This window comes from Pieris rapae, chromosome 9 (genome assembly GCF_905147795.1).
Source record: "Pieris rapae chromosome 9, ilPieRapa1.1, whole genome shotgun sequence".
NCBI lineage: Eukaryota > Metazoa > Arthropoda > Insecta > Lepidoptera > Pieridae > Pieris > Pieris rapae.
Genome location: NC_059517.1, coordinates 4108886 through 4126245, shown reverse-complemented (window position 1 = coordinate 4126245; position 17360 = coordinate 4108886). Strand labels below are relative to the sequence as shown.

The following is a 17360-nucleotide window of genomic DNA, read 5'->3' as shown; positions in this document are numbered from 1 at the left end:
GTCGAAATTGACGCGTCGTAGTAAGAACAACCAATCGCTTGAAGTTTCAATTTTGAATTTGTTCTCAGTGGGTGGAGATTTTGTCTAGCCGCCATATTGTGCTGGGCTGTGAGTGCTGGAAGTGAATTTTTGTTAAATTTGGTAGTGTTTATACTTTGCCTTAATTATTCGGATTGAAAAGTCTAAAGGTAAGAAAATATTAGTTTTACTTTTTGTCATCATAATCGTTAATATATAATAAGTATTATGATATAATAAATTAAATTTCGTCACCGGCGGTTACATTGTCGCTATTTAAAAAAAAATATTGCATGCCATTTGGTTTATTAATTAAAACCATGTGGACTATATTTTGTTGCTGTTTAAGTATTTAATATATTTATTATTGTCTAAATGGTTAGGTCCCTCGTATAAAGTAAGTAAGTTAGTTAAGTACAGCCACTAAAAAACTAAAAACGCATTTAGAAAGTTAGTCTTGCTAAATATAACGAATTTTAGTGATATTGATTTTTTCGGTTAAATTAACATTTCTGGGACATGGGAATACCGGTATAATTGCATACATAAGTTATCGAGCGATGAATCATCGTTGAAAAGTGAACCGATGCAAGAGCTATTTAACAAAGGTTTAGGCATTGTTGCGTTATCTATATATGTTATTTATATCGTTATTTACCCGTATAGATTCACGCATACATTATAAGGAACCCTACGGTTTTCTCAAAAACTGATATTCAACATATTGGTTGCATGGGTATTTTTTAATTATCTTGACATCCAATATTTTGTGTATATTTCGAAATAGGGAAGGACACAGTACAATAAAAAAGTATTTATGGGTTGGATTAAAATTAAGTTTTTTCTATATTTAAAAGCTAATAAGAACTCCTTGAAGTCCTTTTACTATATCCTTGAAACATCACAATATATCTACTCCTCTTCCTTTTGTACTAACATTTTGGTAGAAAATGTTATATTGAAAACATTTTAGCCTGTATTTAATTTGATTCAGCAAAATATATTTTCTGTTTACATTGATTCCCAAGTTAATCAGGAATGTTTATAGTTTACTCATTAAATTGTAGTTATTTTTTTTCATTTAATACTGACCACATTTCATTTAAAATGTTTGCGTATAAGATTAGAGCTATTTCAATAGTACAGTTATTTATAGTAAATGATCTGATATTTCCTGCAATGACATTTTAATAAATAATTATTACTTAAATACATATTACATTCAACATAATCATTACTTATTACTTTAGTATTAGTAATATGTTATATAGAAACTGAGAATTATGAGGTAAAGTGAGAATGAGTGATATACTTAGAAATGACACATGATACATTGAAACAAAAGGAAATTATGATGACTTATAATGTACTTATTTCCTATTATTATGTTTTTATAAGAAAGATAACTTATTCGAAACTAGGTAATATTATTCCTTCCTGAATATAAATACATACTTAAAATTGTATACTTCTACTTATTATTCCAACACTATTTTTAGCTGTCCTTCATAAACAGGGATAATCCCTAGAGTATTTAATACTATTTTGTTATATAGTCATTTATTTTAATCACACAGCACTGTAACCTACATAAGATAATGAGATGCATCTTTTTTATCCTACTATTGTTGTACTAACAAAAACATTAATTAGCATTAATGCTAATGTGATGTTGATACAAATAACAGTAAAATTTAAGTTTTAATGTCTGAAGTGATTAATTAATTATATTCTTGCTATGAATAAACATAAGTAAACATCCAAAAGATAACAGAACTTTAATATGTACAACTTGTATTAAATGTTCCTTTGTGCGCACTACTCGTGTGGAAACGTGGTTTTAAGTGAAAGTATACAATATTAAATACCTGTATATAATATACATATTAAGAATAAATAGCGTTTTTTTTAAGTTTTATAACATTGTGGGTTTAATAGTTGAGCATCGAAAATGGGTGCAAAGCAGAGCAAGCGCTCCGTGGACATAAGCGGAAAGGAAGCGGAGAGCGCTGGCGAGGTAGCAGCGGCCGGAGCTGGCGGTGAAGGTCGCATGGAACAATTAGCAGATGCTGATGCACTGAAGCCACAGGCCAATGGCGATGCTCATATACACGATACACTTGTGAGTACACCACCATAGCCACGTTAATATTAAAAATAATTCGTAGCTCCCATGAAGTATTTTTGTAAGAGATGCAAGGTTTGAATATTTTTAAATGCTCTGCTTACGTGGGTGATATCAAATATTTAAATGACAGTAATTAAGTGTTTATCAATGTTCAGCTTAGTGACGTCTAAACCACCAAATTAGGTTTTTCGTTAATTTAAAACTAGGGCGCCCTTAACAAACCAGAAAGTTTAGTAAAGATGTCCTAATAAAACTTAAAAAAGTTTACTTAACGCAATTATTTACCCGCATAGTTTGTATTTAAGCGACAACCGCGACGGATATTGGATCGGGGCTGTGAATTAGCACTTGTTAAACATATTTAATGTATCAAGGGGTGTCAATAGGACACACATATTTTTTTAATATTATTTGCTGGTTGTACAACCATCATCTCATCATCATCAATTCACTACCATAATCTTTTCCTTTTGCATTGGAGACGTCTTTCTGATATAATTTCCTAAAACTTACTAATTTTCAAATAATTAACTCAACGATATAGTTTATTTTTTAAATTTATAAGAATACATATTAATAATCAGGAAAAAGAAAAGCAAATCGACAGTGGCACCCCAGAGAACGAAAAAGATGCAACGACGGAGAAGGAAGTAAAAGATCAAGAAGAGAACGAAAAAGATAAAGAGACGTCCGTGGCGAACGGGGAGAGTGAGACAAAGGAAAACGGAGAGAGTACACCGTCGCCGGACGATGGCAAAAAGATCAAAAAAGAAAAGGTAGGCACATGCTGCAAAAAGGAATTTATTAATTATCAGTTTGTAACTTTGTATTTTGGTGCTAATTTACAAATTCTTCAAATGTGAAGGGTCTTATAATATTTTTTATGTATAAATTGTGTTACTTGACAGGTTAAGAAGAAATGGTCGTTAAGGTCGATCAGTTTCAGCAGAAAGGATAAGCCGAAGCAGGAAAAGAAACAAAAGGATGAGGAGGTGAAAACCAATGGTGAGCCAGAGAAAGTTCCCGAGGAGGTAAGATTTTTCGATAAACAATTTTATTTCTTTTGTATCGCGAAAATACTTCTTTATAATTATAAACAGTTTCTCTTTAATATTATTATGTTGATGGCATAATAAAGATAAATCTTTGAAATTATGGTCATAGTCACACATATCACGCATCAAATATAGGTACATGTTAAATTTTCATCATTATCAAAGCAAAAAATCTTTTATTAACTTATTAATGTTATGTATTTCAATTTTTCTTTTTATGGTTGAATGAACAAAATACGTTGAATGAAATAAAACTATTTGAACAATTTCATTTAATTGTACGATTATTTAATGAATATTTTACAATACTTAGGGTCTGTTTCACAGTTCTGTCCGGATAAGTTCCAAATAAGCTATTTATTACTTATTGGTAGGATAAACATTATTGTTGCGTTTCACGACTGTCAGGTAGCGCGAAATTTCTTCGGAACTTTTATCTTCCGAATAATGTATGGATACAAATAGCTATGCAACATAGGTATTTGGTACTTTATCCATACAATGTGAAACAGACCCTTAACATCCAAACTTAATGTAGCTCAAGAATTCAAAGAAATAAGCGATAAGCTTGAAATAAAAACTTAATTGTTTCCAATGCTAAATAAATACTTTGCATAATTTGGTTTACTATTCACCTACAACCAACATATACATCAACAAATTTTTTTTATAAATACCCAAGATTTTTTTTTAAACCTATAGATGATGGAATCATCTGGGAGGTATCTATAAACTTTGCAATCGGTTTAAAGTATGGACCGTCTTCTTCCCAATTTTTCCCAAAGCTAACTTAATATAATAAAGTTAACCTCTGTAATAGGACTGGAAAGCAATGGCGTTCTAGCTCTCTACGGATATCTCTTTGGTATTCAGTTTACGTTTATTAGTGAGAAGGCACAATGCAATGTACATTCGCTCGGACCCTCGTTGCAATGGCTCCATCCATTATTGGACTGTCATGACCCACTTTCGTTTCTCTCACCCTGTTAACAATCTAAGAACATTACTTAGAAATTTATACATAAAATATGACTTAAGTGCTTAAAAATGTAATGTCATTGACCTCTCGCTAACTTATCGACAAGCGCGACGTAAAATCGCTTGTACGGGTACGAGGGCACTCGAGACAGCTTTCTATGTCAAATCTAAATATATTTCATCCTTGAATGTTGACGGTGGTCTTAATTTAAATCTATGCATATATATAGATGTTATATTTAATCAGAGAGGCAAATGTGTTGTTTGTTTGTTGGTTTGGAAGTAACCATGCGGTCAGGACAACTGTGATTTCTATTACAAGTATCTATTGCGACGTAGGTGCATTGCACTCAAACTGAGGCGGACGACGTCGCGTCGCGAACAATGCACATTATGATTCAAAGTGGGTCTATATCCGCGCTAAGCAAACGTGAGCCGCTATTGTCTTAACTATATCGTGCCATTAACCACACATCACTTCATTGACGACCCATGCCTTCCAACTGTCTGCGATTAAGCAAATGTCGACACCGAACCGGTCTAGTAAGATTTACTTGAAGATCGCGTATGCTAAAATTGATATCGTGCGAAAGTCTACCAGTAAGCTCCTAGAAGCATTATTTTTAAAGTTTAAGATCCAAAAGTAATGGGACGTTTTGTTTGTCTCAATTAAAACAAAGTGGTCTTCAATTAATTTAAATTAAGCTGGAGAAACATTGTATTTTATTGTTAATTGACGATGTCTCATTCTATGCCAAATATTTAATACATCTCTAGCTTTACGATGTGTAAATTGAGTAGGTACTGGTTTTTGGTAAAATAAGAAATACCAACAATTTTTATACCAAATCTTTCTTAAACATTCAGCCGCAATTTTATACTTGAATTGACTTGTATACGAAAGCCGGTTATTGTGACGAATCTATAGTTAAAATTATTATACGTATATTCATTCATATTATCGTAGATCAATTGTGTTTCTAAACAGTTTTGAAACATTATGAACATTATCTTACTTTTAAGACAATATTTTTAACTTTTAAACCCGATTTTTTGTTTGCACCCAAAATTTAATGTGGTGTACCATGGATATGTACGTAACGTTAGGATACGAGTAATGTGTTTATGTCACATTCCGGAGCACACGTGTTGACATACGGTCATTAGCTCACGAGATTGCTCCCACAAGGAGATTTGACACGCTTGAACAATACCCTTTGTTTTTTTATAATTATATTAATTGCCAATACTCATTCGTAAACTCAGCAAACGACATCAGCAATATCAAATGTGGATTATTTATACATTCCAAATTGTCTACCGATGGCTACCGAATATAAGGCCGCGTAATATTTATTTAAATATTAAAAAAAAAACTTTTAAAAAATTTTGAAACTTGTAATCATAATAATAGGAAACTTTATGTAAATTGGTAGTGGCTATAAAATAACGTTTAAATCGTATGTCGTGTTGGCGTCTAAGCAGGGAATGTTTTGAAACACGTTTGTTTGGTGTAAAATAAAATTAGCAGAGCAGGGCAGGTTTTGCGAGGTCTGTAGTGGGCGTGGGGGCGAAGGCCGATGCGACTGCAAACTATCCATTGCATACTTTGCGAAGATTCAGATAAAGCTACAGACATTTTACTACAGATAATACTAAGGATTAATTTTATTTTTCTTGTAAAACGCTATGATAAAATGTCTTGCCTCTACTTATTCAGGGAGGGCATAGTTACTGTTTAATTAATAAAAGATCCCTTGATAATTGTTTTAATAAAATATTAAAGTCGGCCTTAAGAGAACGAGTATACTATCTGTGAGCCGGACCGGTTTTAGTCGTGTTCGTTAGAACGGCATCGCATGAACAATGATCCACTAACCACTTTTATATTTTGTATACATGTATTAATATACGACGTAACCCGACTAAACAGTTCATGTAGCATGTTTACCAAATGGCCGCCACGATGCGTCTCATCTGTCGTATTTTCATAATACCACCGTTCAATGGAGTTTTGACATAACAAGGAAAGATTCCATTTCCTATCGACAGCTATTGTTGTGTGATTTTTTTTGTTGTCTGTAGTCTTGTGGGAACGCAAGAGGGACGACTATTAAATTAACTATTGTTATCCCATTATGCGACAGTCTATTTATGTCTCGATGTATGATAACGACTCGAAGAGAGGTACCTGCTAGCTAAAACAACTTAATTTGATTCAATAATATTGAAGAGCGAAACAAATCCAGATAGATAGTGGATTGGTTAAATCGTAATATGTATACAACAAAAAACGTTTTAACACCAATTAAATGGTAGTACATAACAAATGGGATATATATATGTAGTAAAATTTTTGCATTGTTTTATTAATTATCATTGTGAAGGCAGTAATTCGATAGCCGGTCAGCGATTGGTGTAATCGGTGCCAAGATAGGGCGACAACCTCAGATAGCGAGAGCAAGTAGCTAGGAGTTATTTGATAGTATTGCGTCTGGACCGGCTCGCCAAGATGCTGCTATCACCGCCCGATTCAAATAACTGCCTCGGTCACACGGTATTGAGTGCTCGTCACATATGTCACGGGGATATGTCGATACTTAAATATAACTGTTATAATCTTTATAAAACTGTTACAAGTTCATAGTCGGTTGTGATTTCTATTGCTTAATCTGAACACGCTAGCTATCTAGTCGGTAGGGTGTAGTTTGTGTAAAGAATATCTTTTAAATTAAAAATAAATGTATTTATTGACATATACATAGTAAAATGATATATTAAAATACTTAATATTGCTTTGACTTACAATATTTTACTTAGTATTAAATAAAACTCTTAAGAAACCAGTAATTTTACTATGAGGCAACCATGTCCACCAATATTTTTTTAAATTATATCTATTAAGCCTCCAAAGGTTTCTCTACCGTCATCACTCATAATGGGAAGTGAGAACTACAAAACACCCGTTTTTGTTATATTTAAATTAAAACTTTAACAAAAAAACACCATCGAAATAGGTATATTGTTATAGAGCGGAAAATCGTTTCCATAGCCAGAAAGCCATTGTTATGTTATGGTGACTCACCCAGTTTACCGTTATCGGATGGATAAATGAGTGCGCATGTACTATCGAAATAAGTACTAACTCCCTCGATGTACGCCTGCAATTAGGAAGGTGTATATGAATCACACCATTGTTCAAAAAACTTTTGTGTACAAAACCTTTGAGAACAATATATAATAATGAGTTTTAAATACGTCATACTGATAATTAATGCAAAGCTCCTTGAATGATAATAAAGAGGTTGTTGAAGGGTACTTTAAGTTTCATTATATAAAGTAAAAATGTATGGTGTTCCATAATTGAGCCTGAGTTCTAGGGAGCTGCATTGCAATATTAAAATTCTGTAAAATTGTAATAACGTATGATGGTAAGCAGTAAGCTGTAAGTACATAATATTAAAACACAATAGATATACGGAGCGTTATTTAAACAAAACGTTATTTCCTGTGCGTGACTGTCGTCCGTCGGATGTATTGTCCGGTGTTTTTAATTTACTTTCGTTTCGGACTATGCTTTCGTTTACCTTGCTCTTCGTTGAAAGGGGAAATAGCACTACAGCCATTCATTTACATAATTACGTGTTATACTCAGTGTAAATATACGCCTTTGTTGTTTCGAGTTTTCTCTATGAAATAATTTTGTCAGATCTGTTAACACTAACTTTGAAGGTTTATTTTGCGACTAAAAGTTAAACATTAGGCAGCAGCAGATACGAATGCCCCATGTCCGAGTTTTGTGGTACGGCAATATACTCATAAAATTGCACATCACGAATTTTGTTAGAACACAGGTTATTATAACAGTAAAGTATATACATAGTTGTAGATTTTTGTCCCAGATATCTTTCTCATTAATTTTTGAATTTTAATATTTGAATTAATCGATTAGACAAAACTTAATCCACAGACAGGACATAGACAGTTATCTACGGTTAACAGTTACACATACATTTTATATTCAAGACTACTTTAGCGTCTGTATTTTGTATGCTCATCAAATAACTGCGTGTTCCGGCCGAACACAGGAAATCAAAATTAAACGATGCTAATACTTTTGTAAATCTCCTTGGTAGATCCTCTTAATACAAAAAGACGTACCCTATGTGCTTTTTTATTTATAAAGAAAATTTCGAATTTGTTGCCAAATGCAATAAATAAATGCCTCTGGTCAATTTAAAGAACCTTACATTTTAAGTATATTTAAAAGCTATCGTAGTACTCTCGGGTGTATTTATTACAGAAAGCATATAATATATCATACTGCATACGTACACAATGTTAGTTCGTATTTCCATTCCAGTAAACAAAGGCGACCTTGTAAGTTGGTATCGTTTTATTTCTGCAGTTTTGCGGTTGCGAGTACAGAAAACTGGTAGCTTATTAATTTACCAAGAATAGAAAGCATTGTCTTTCGTTTGCATATCGATACGGCGATAATTATATTTATCATTTGTTAACGAAAGCCCTCTCAAACATTAGTAGTGTTTTAAGCTATAATTTTATAAATTTTGTTATCTTCTATTACAATCATGTTTATTTATACTAATAACGTTAATAATTGTATAAAACCCAATGAAACCTAAGAACTTTAAGACCTAAGAGCAATTTAATATTATGTTTAGCATGGATGAACAAATCATTGAAGGGTAACCCATGTTTATCATAAAGATAATCAGTCATGTGTAACAAGCAATACTATTAAACATTGTAGGTTTTGATACAATACATCAGTTTGTTGTTGTTATCTCACAGAGTCTGACATATCCATTTCGTGGTGACTTATATTATGGTTAATAATTACTTAGTTTTGAGAACTTTAAAAGTCTATTTAGTTATACATTTTTGAAAATGGCATTGTGCCGTTGAATTAATCTTATTTATTGTTTTTTTTTTTTCATTTTGTAGGCTGCTGAGACTACTCCTGAAAACGCAGAAATAGAAGTTGCTGCTGAAACTAAACCTGAAACAGAAAACAAAGATGATAATACACCTGAAACGCCAGTGACAGAGCCACTGACAAATGGAAGCAGCACGCCAGAAGCTTCTAAAGTAGAAACTCCTATTGCTGAGGAGCCCAAAAATGAGGACGCCGGTGACATCAGGCCGGAACCGAAAGCGGAGGTCGTCGAACCTGAGAAATTGCCTGTCAATGGTCTTTCTCTGGAAGAACCAAAAAAAGTTGAACCCGAAATTCCAGTTATTGATTCGAACAAGGCCGAGGAGTCTAAAGTAGAAAACAAGGAATCGGTGCCTACACCCGAAAGTCCCGTTAAGAAAGAGGTTTGTGTCGATCAAACGCCATTGATAGAGCCTACGCCACCTCCCCTTCCCGCTAATCCTCCTCCATCGTCCGTGGCTTCCTTTGCCGCCACCACCATGGCTCCTGAACTTACTGATGCTTCTCTCGCTAACAACGCTGATAGTACAGAATCTGCACCTGCTGATGCCACACCCGTTAATGTTGAAAACACAAATGCGGACTCTACGCCTACCGACACAAAAATTTGCGAAGAACCCGAAACTATTGAATCTCCTGCACCTCTTACCGATGTAACGCAAAAGGAAGACGCAATCATCTCCGAACAATGTTTCACCAATGAAGTTACACTGGATACCTTACCAAGCCAGGACGATCGCGACGTTTCTGTAGAAGAAAATGTCTCTGATGTTGAGACTAAATCTTCCCTCGTAGAAAATGAAAACGTTATACCAACCGAAGCCGAAACTGAAAAACCCGAAGAAGACGCTCCTTTAAAATCCGCAGAGACGGAGGAGATTGCCGACGAACAAACTACTGCGACGTCCGAAGATTTCACAAAAGAAATTAGCAATAGTGAAATCTCAAAAATGGAGCAGGACAGCGGTATTTGCGAATCGAAAGAGACAGACGTCGACACAAGTATTATTTCTCAGAATGGCCTAAATGGCTCGGTCGAAGCGATCGAAACAGATTGTTTAAAAGCGAAGGCCAAAGAGATGATCAAAAATGCGGAAGTAATGTTAAACGGCGACGCATTGACGAACGGCGAGCGGTCTCTGCATGAGCCCGATGATGAGCTGCTTTCGGGGCCCGATGAGGAGTCGCAGTCGTTCCCGCCGCCAGATGACCTTAGCCCCGAGCCGGAGATACCCGCCACGCCCCCACAGGTGACTAGCGCCCGTAGAGGAATAGTATCCTTGGAGCATTTTTGGTATCATGTTAACAGTTCTTAGTAGTTGAGCATCCTTCTCTCAGCATGTGTGACGTCAATAACCGGAAGAGAAGATTGAACGATTAAATACGACCACCCTGTATATTCGCCCTTCCCATCGACCTTTCCGAGCGATTCCGCTTTCACTAGAACTTTCCCGCATGCGTTTACGCTTTTTGCTGTTATACTATGCTTTCGTTGTTTTATAGTAAGAAACTGTTGTTTTATTTTGCACCAAATGTTCATAGTTCACCTTTGACTTCTATTTAGTATGTACAGATGGACAATTAATTATTATAGATCGCATTTTATCTAAAGGAAATCTTAATTCATTAATTTTTTTACTTCTAGAAATATACTTGCAGTTGTGATTATTACCAATTAATCTTTTAATACAATTAAAGTTGCCTTTAGATTCTCAAAGATATATTGGCTATGTCCTTTGTGTTAACATTTCATAACTGTAATTTAGCACTGATCATATATCATACAAATATTTTATAATTGCACTGTATATAACAATTTGAAATTTTCCGGTCTTTCAAAATAAAATTATTAATTTGATTTATAATTCTAGGAGCCCCTACCAGTTGCCGATAAAATGGCCGAACTAATTCCTGAAATTCCAATTATACCAGAACTAAACACGGAAACCGTAAGTAATAAGTGCCATAGTACCGTTTCTGTTAATTATTAATTTTATAATTCTGGTGTTTTCGTTTGCCAGGAGACGACAACCGACGTTGCGGTGGCGAACTAAGCTCAGAGTCACACCAAGCTCCAGGAGACGTCTTAAAGAGCCTTTTATTTATTTCCTTTTAGTACTGTGTATATCGAACTAAGTTCGAGTATGAATTTTATTATCAATATGGATTTCAGTTTGGAATGTGACCTACATATTATAGAATGTTTATACTCTTAAGTTTAGCGTGCTTGCTTATATAAAATTAAGATTTTATACATTTTAAAATCGCTAAGATCGATCTTTTTTAATTATATACAATAACAAAGTTATGTAGGCAGTATACGGTGCGATAAGTTGGTGCCATTATTACAGGGGTATTAGTTGACGTTTGGCGTTGGACTCTCTCCTAAATAGATTGTGTTAGCGATTTAGTATCTACGTAGCTGATGTTAAATTCGTTAGAAGACAATCGGATAATTTGCATTTCGGACCAAATTAGGTTTTAAATAATTTGTTTGCGATAGTATACAATAACACTTTAAAAACCATGAATTATTGAACATGTTGCTTCATTGTGTATATATTTGAATCACTACCCAAAAATATTCTTTTTGTTGCATAAAAATACAACATTATACATTGTTATGTTGTATTAAATATAATTTTTTTTTTTGAATAATATTTTGTATTCTATGCACTCATGTTAAATTTATTCCTATTATTTTATAATCAAATAAGTTATATATTAGTTTGGATGAGCTCTCTGTAATACAAGCATTTATGAATTCAATTGATGTATTGGTAAGTCGCTCCTATGGCAAGTGAGATATGGTTAATTGGTTAGGCAATTTGCGAGTAAATTCATGTATAAAAATTCGATTTTAAGATTGTGGCAATTAAAATTTTGAGGTAGTTTTCAGCGGCCAAGTTTTTTGATTGAACTATACATTTTTTATGCATATACAGACTACAATTAATTATATTATAATATTTAGATGTGTAGTTCATATAACAAGTTAGAAAATGCAGTGCAGTAGTGCTGCTTAGAATATTCCACCTCATACATACATTTAGATTTAATATATTATAATGTAAGGTTTGATATTGATATACAATAATTAATAGTTATGGTGTCATTTTTTCTAAAACTGTGTCCATATAATTATTTCCTGATAATTTTTGTAATTTTATACGTTTCTACTATTAAATTAAAAGTGACATGTGCACGAGTGAGGTCAGGTATTATCTCGAAACTATTAGCCGTAAATATATGAGTGAGACATTCCATATCACAATATGTAGGATGATTCGTGAGTCTGTCGTGATATAATTTTTGCTCATGAGTATAAAAATTTATGTTGGCAATTTTTATACCCGACACTCTTTATCAGACATGCACACTAAATGAAAAAGACAGCTAGCTTTTATTGTAATTTTAGAACAGTCTGTGATTGTACAAACTGTGATTATATTTTTGGAAACAACTTTGAAGATAATTATGAAATGGCACACTTTTCTGTCGACATAACGACATAGTAACGCTCAATAAACATCGCCACATCATTATTTGTATAATTATAAGTGGCAGCTGATATTATAACTCTAAATGTACTGTGTAATTTATATTTTTTTTACTTTTGTGTGACAATAATTACATCACAAATTTTGATTTAAATCAATATTGTCAATTAATTCATTTAATTTAGAATATTTTGGAACAGTATGTAAATTGCTACATTTAAGCTGTTTGTCATGTATTGATAAAATTTGATGTTGATGTGTGAATGTCTCGAATAAATTTATAGAATTGTAATTGGTTTTTGAATTCACATTTCCTATTTTATTACATACTAGTTGACCCGGCGAACTTTGTTCCGCCTTAATGGCAATAAATAAGCAGTTTGGGTTTTTTTATTGGAAAAAATACAAAAAAATTAAATACCTACATTAATCATTCATTATTATTTCTGTATTTTAGTACATAGGTTGCTCTTCACTTAAGTACCTTGTGATACACATTTTTTCATTTTTTGTTTTATTATCAGGCGCAAAAACAAACAACGCTGATGGTCTTCCGACCCGTGAACATGCCACGTATAATTGACCATGGGAAAAACATGAATGTTCTAGATTTAAACCACAAACTTTTAAGGATAGGCCTTGTGATTTGTTGATGGTCATGGCAAATGCAAGACGTATCGGAAATTGAAGTCTTTTAAATTCAAACGGCATATCGGTTGGGATCATCGGGATCCTCGGAATAAGAACTTCCTCACCTTTGAATTTTCCTATCATTATCGTAGCGTAAATTACATTGTTCTTCAATTTTCTAACCACCAAACGCATACCATTATGTAGTTCAGGTCATCTACATCTTTATTCTTTTTCTTCTTTTTTATCAGTAAGCAATGTAACTCTCATGTTTGTTGTCAGCTGCAGTTTCGTCACATAGCGCCATAGATTTGACGATTTGAGGCAAGCGTTTATTTCGTCGACAGCCGTAGATCTTGGAATTACTGGCAGTATTTGGCGGAAATCGCCAGACAGTAAAATCATTGCTCCTCCAAAACATCTCGATTCATTGCGTAAATCTTTTAATGTTCGGTTAAGTGCTTCCAATGCACGTTTATGCGCCATTGTGCATTCGTCCCAGATGATGATTTTCGATGCCGCTAAAACTTTGGCCATTGCTGAGTGTTTTGCAATATTACACGTTGGTTCTCCAATAGTTTGAAGATTTAACGGTAATTTTAATTCTGAATGAGCCGTACGGCATCCTTCTAACAATGTGGCTGCTATTTCAGAAGAAGCAACTGCAACCGCTATGTTGGATCTCGCCCGAACAGTTGCTAAAACTAATGACATGAGGAATGTCTTGCCAGTTCCACCAAGGGCATCTAGGAAATATAAACCACCATTTTCATCATCGTTTGCCTTCATTAAAGTATCATAAACTTCCTTTACTCGATTAAATGCGTCATTCGACAACAACAACAAATAGAAACATTCATCATTCTTTGGATGAACTGTATACATACGACCATACCGAGTTTTATAGTTCTCTTCACTGTTTATACGAATGGGCAATAGCACTATCATTATAATTAAATTGTAAATTGTAAAAATAATTAAACGTATTTATTTAATAGAAATATTTTGAATATTGATTTCTTACAAATATCAAATTGTCATATATACGTCATTACATAGCTGTCATTATACGTCAATTACATAGCTATCATTTGCGTTTTATTATTCCAAGTCTGATTCTTATTTGTTATACCACTTTTTATAGTGACTGACGTTTCATGTCAAGTCCCACGGGAACGCTGTCGAACGGGATAAAAAGTATCCTATGTCCGTCTCCTGGCTCTAAGCTACCTCCATACCAATTTTCACTCAAATCTGTTCTTTCGTTCTTGAGTTATAAGTGGTGTAACTAACACGACTTTCTTTTATATATATAGATGTATATAATAGCTAAATTTTTAAATCTGGGAAAACATACTAACATAGTAAACAAATTCGCACAATCGAATGCTTTACTCGTAATATCGATGTAATTGTACTTTCGATGATATTAAATAATAGTTGCTAGTATTTACTAGCGACTTGCACATGGACAACCGTGTACCGAAATTCGACCCGAAAGTCTTACTTTTTGAGACCGTAAATTTTATCCGACAACGACACAACGTGTTTTATACTGGCCAATTTTTTAATTCTACAGTAGATCTGGAAATCATCTACTACAACCTCTTGAACTTTACTTCTAAAATATACCTCAGCCACCGGGCTAGGTTAGTAGTCTTCCATACTCACTTTAAATTTATTTATTTTAATAAACTTTTTAACATAATTTATATTATGTGGCCAGATTGGATACTACCTTCTACTAAGTTATGCTATTGTGTTTAGTAGTAAGAAGTTAAATCAGAGAGTTACTTAATTGAATCTCTAGATAGTTAATCAATGATCGATATTCAATCAAGAAGCTTAAGTTCGGTTCAGTTAAGTTCATTTATTTATTTTTTAGCACTGACTAAGACAGACAATATCACTTCAACAAGCGTGGACTCATTTGCGCCGTACAAGTTTGTATGGAAATAGTCACGTGACGTAGTTGCTGAAAAGTGGCTTTGTCTCATGTCTAAGTTTACAACCTCAACCACACATTCATACATGATACAAATTACAACCAATAAAGATATTAATTATTATGGTCTGTGACTTGTGACAGAGATGAGAGAGTATGTGAACTTGTAAATAATTGTTACTATTTTATTTTATAAATAGTAAACGTTGTTATAAATAAAAGGGTAAACTATTTACTTGATAGAGAAATATCTAGAAATATATTGGGATTTTAATAAGAGTGAAGTGGAAACCTTTTCTCTGTCAAACATTAATCATTTAAAGGATGGATACAATATTTAAAATAGACACATTTGAAGAGTTTTCAGTAGTAAGTACATACTTTAAAGTTGGGACTTATCATTCATATAAATTGTCAAATTCAATTTTACTATACATTACATGTTTTCATTAACTTACAGACGTGTGATAAAATATTAACAAATTTGCTGGGCCCAGAGGTTGGAGGCCAGTGTGAAGATGAACTTATAGATTCAGCCAGAAAACAAACGCGTGAATTAATACTCTCTTCATATGGTGATATAGATAAATTATCTGTAACTTTGCTAAGCACTGGTTATGAAACAAACAAAGTAAAATATTTTGTGTCTTTAATAGAAAAGAAAAAAAGTGAATTACTCTATTTAATACTAATTGAACAAACTTGTAAGCGAGGGGAGACAGTCGCATCCTTTGATTGGGTAATAAAATTAATTTGTGGAACAAGTGACTTGAAGACTTTAAAGTACCCGTTATTGCAACTAACATTCACCAATTTTCTAAATGGATGTAAACAGAAAGAGAGGTTATTTGAAGTAGACAAAAGTACACTAGCTAAGTTCATTGAAGTTTTGGAGAACATTGATCTGTCTGTATGAAATAAAAAATGTAGGCTGTAATAAACAAGTATTACGTATAATGTTAGTTTTTTATAATTATTTAAAGTAATATAAGAATTATTTACATTCTGGATATTCAGTATAGCTAATCTTAACAATTGAGTAAACAAAATAATGTATTATCATGTAAATTATCTATGATGAACTTAAAAAGGATTCATGGTAGAGAGACATTAATGAGGATTGACTTATCTTTCATAAATTTAGAGGGTAATCATGTAATTCTCAACCCTGATTTAGTCAATCCAAGCCAAAGCTAGTAGTAACCCAAGTTGTTAACACTTCCTTGTGCAAGATCAAAACTAGTTTGCTAAAAAAGAAGATTCCCTATTTTTCTACAGAGATTTCTCTGAAATAAATGTATTGAGCGAGCGAGAGGATCAAGGGGTACTTTTTTTAAACTAAAAACAGCATTTACATGTTTAATCCTGTATTTAATTAACATTGAATAGCTGCATTCATAAATAAATTGCTAAGAACTAAAAATTATTGTTTACAATTTCTAAAAATGAATTTATCAATACAATAACTGTATCACATTGGTTCTATTTTGTTGTAAGTTCAAAATAATATTAAAGTATATTCCTTATTGTAATGCTACAAAACTATTTTTAAGAACCTTTAAGGTATTAAGCATAATAATAATAAATCAGTTTAAATAATTAACATCTGTAGTAGTATTTCCAAACAACCTTAAGATTAATCATTTTCTTTTGTAACTTTTGTAACATAAGTAATGCCATCTAAAATTAGTAAACACATAGGAAATGAATAGCTTAATACTATTTTTCAGGCACTTATTATGTCTTGCATTTAGTCATGTTTACATGAGAAATCCTTTTTGAAAAATTATTTTAGGTAAAAAAAATTTTAACATTGCCTTTATTGGTTAGCTATAGTTTAATCAAAATTAAACAATCAATCAAAATTCCAAATGATAGTAGTATATTTTACAATTCAAATTTTCTGCTTTTGAGTCATAATACATGCATAGGGCAAGGGATTATGAGGTTTCTTGGTTTTTAAAATGAAAATATTGTACCTAACTATATTTTAACAAATAAATTACATACTAATCTTTATTGTAATATTGATCAAGAACAAAGTAACTCTTAAAATGTACAATGCAAACTCAACCTCTATTTTAACCCTAATAAACTCATAAATTCTATGCATACATACCATAACTTAAAGTAAAGAGTGATGGTA

At 32.8% G+C, this 17360-nt stretch overlaps 1 protein-coding gene across 3 annotated transcripts; it reads left to right on the top strand.

Moving 5' to 3' along the window:
• The first annotated feature begins 24 nt into the window (after positions 1 to 24).
• LOC111001098 (A-kinase anchor protein 200) lies at positions 25 to 12931 on the top strand. 3 transcript variants are annotated; one of them, XM_022270804.2, is made up of 7 exons: positions 25 to 188; positions 1957 to 2140; positions 2731 to 2922; positions 3055 to 3177; positions 9148 to 10389; positions 11011 to 11088; positions 11161 to 12931. In XM_022270804.2, exons 2-7 carry the CDS (start codon positions 1970 to 1972, stop codon positions 11191 to 11193), a joined length of 1839 nt encoding a protein of 612 aa, XP_022126496.2. In that variant the 5' UTR covers positions 25 to 188; positions 1957 to 1969; the 3' UTR covers positions 11194 to 12931. The 3 variants fall into 3 exon arrangements, with proteins under 3 accessions (XP_022126496.2, XP_045485415.1, XP_022126498.2); XM_045629459.1 differs by having other exon boundaries at positions 33 to 188; positions 9148 to 9522; XM_022270806.2 differs by lacking the exon at positions 25 to 188 and adding an exon at positions 1844 to 1868.
• Positions 12932 to 17360: the final 4429 nt, after the last annotated feature.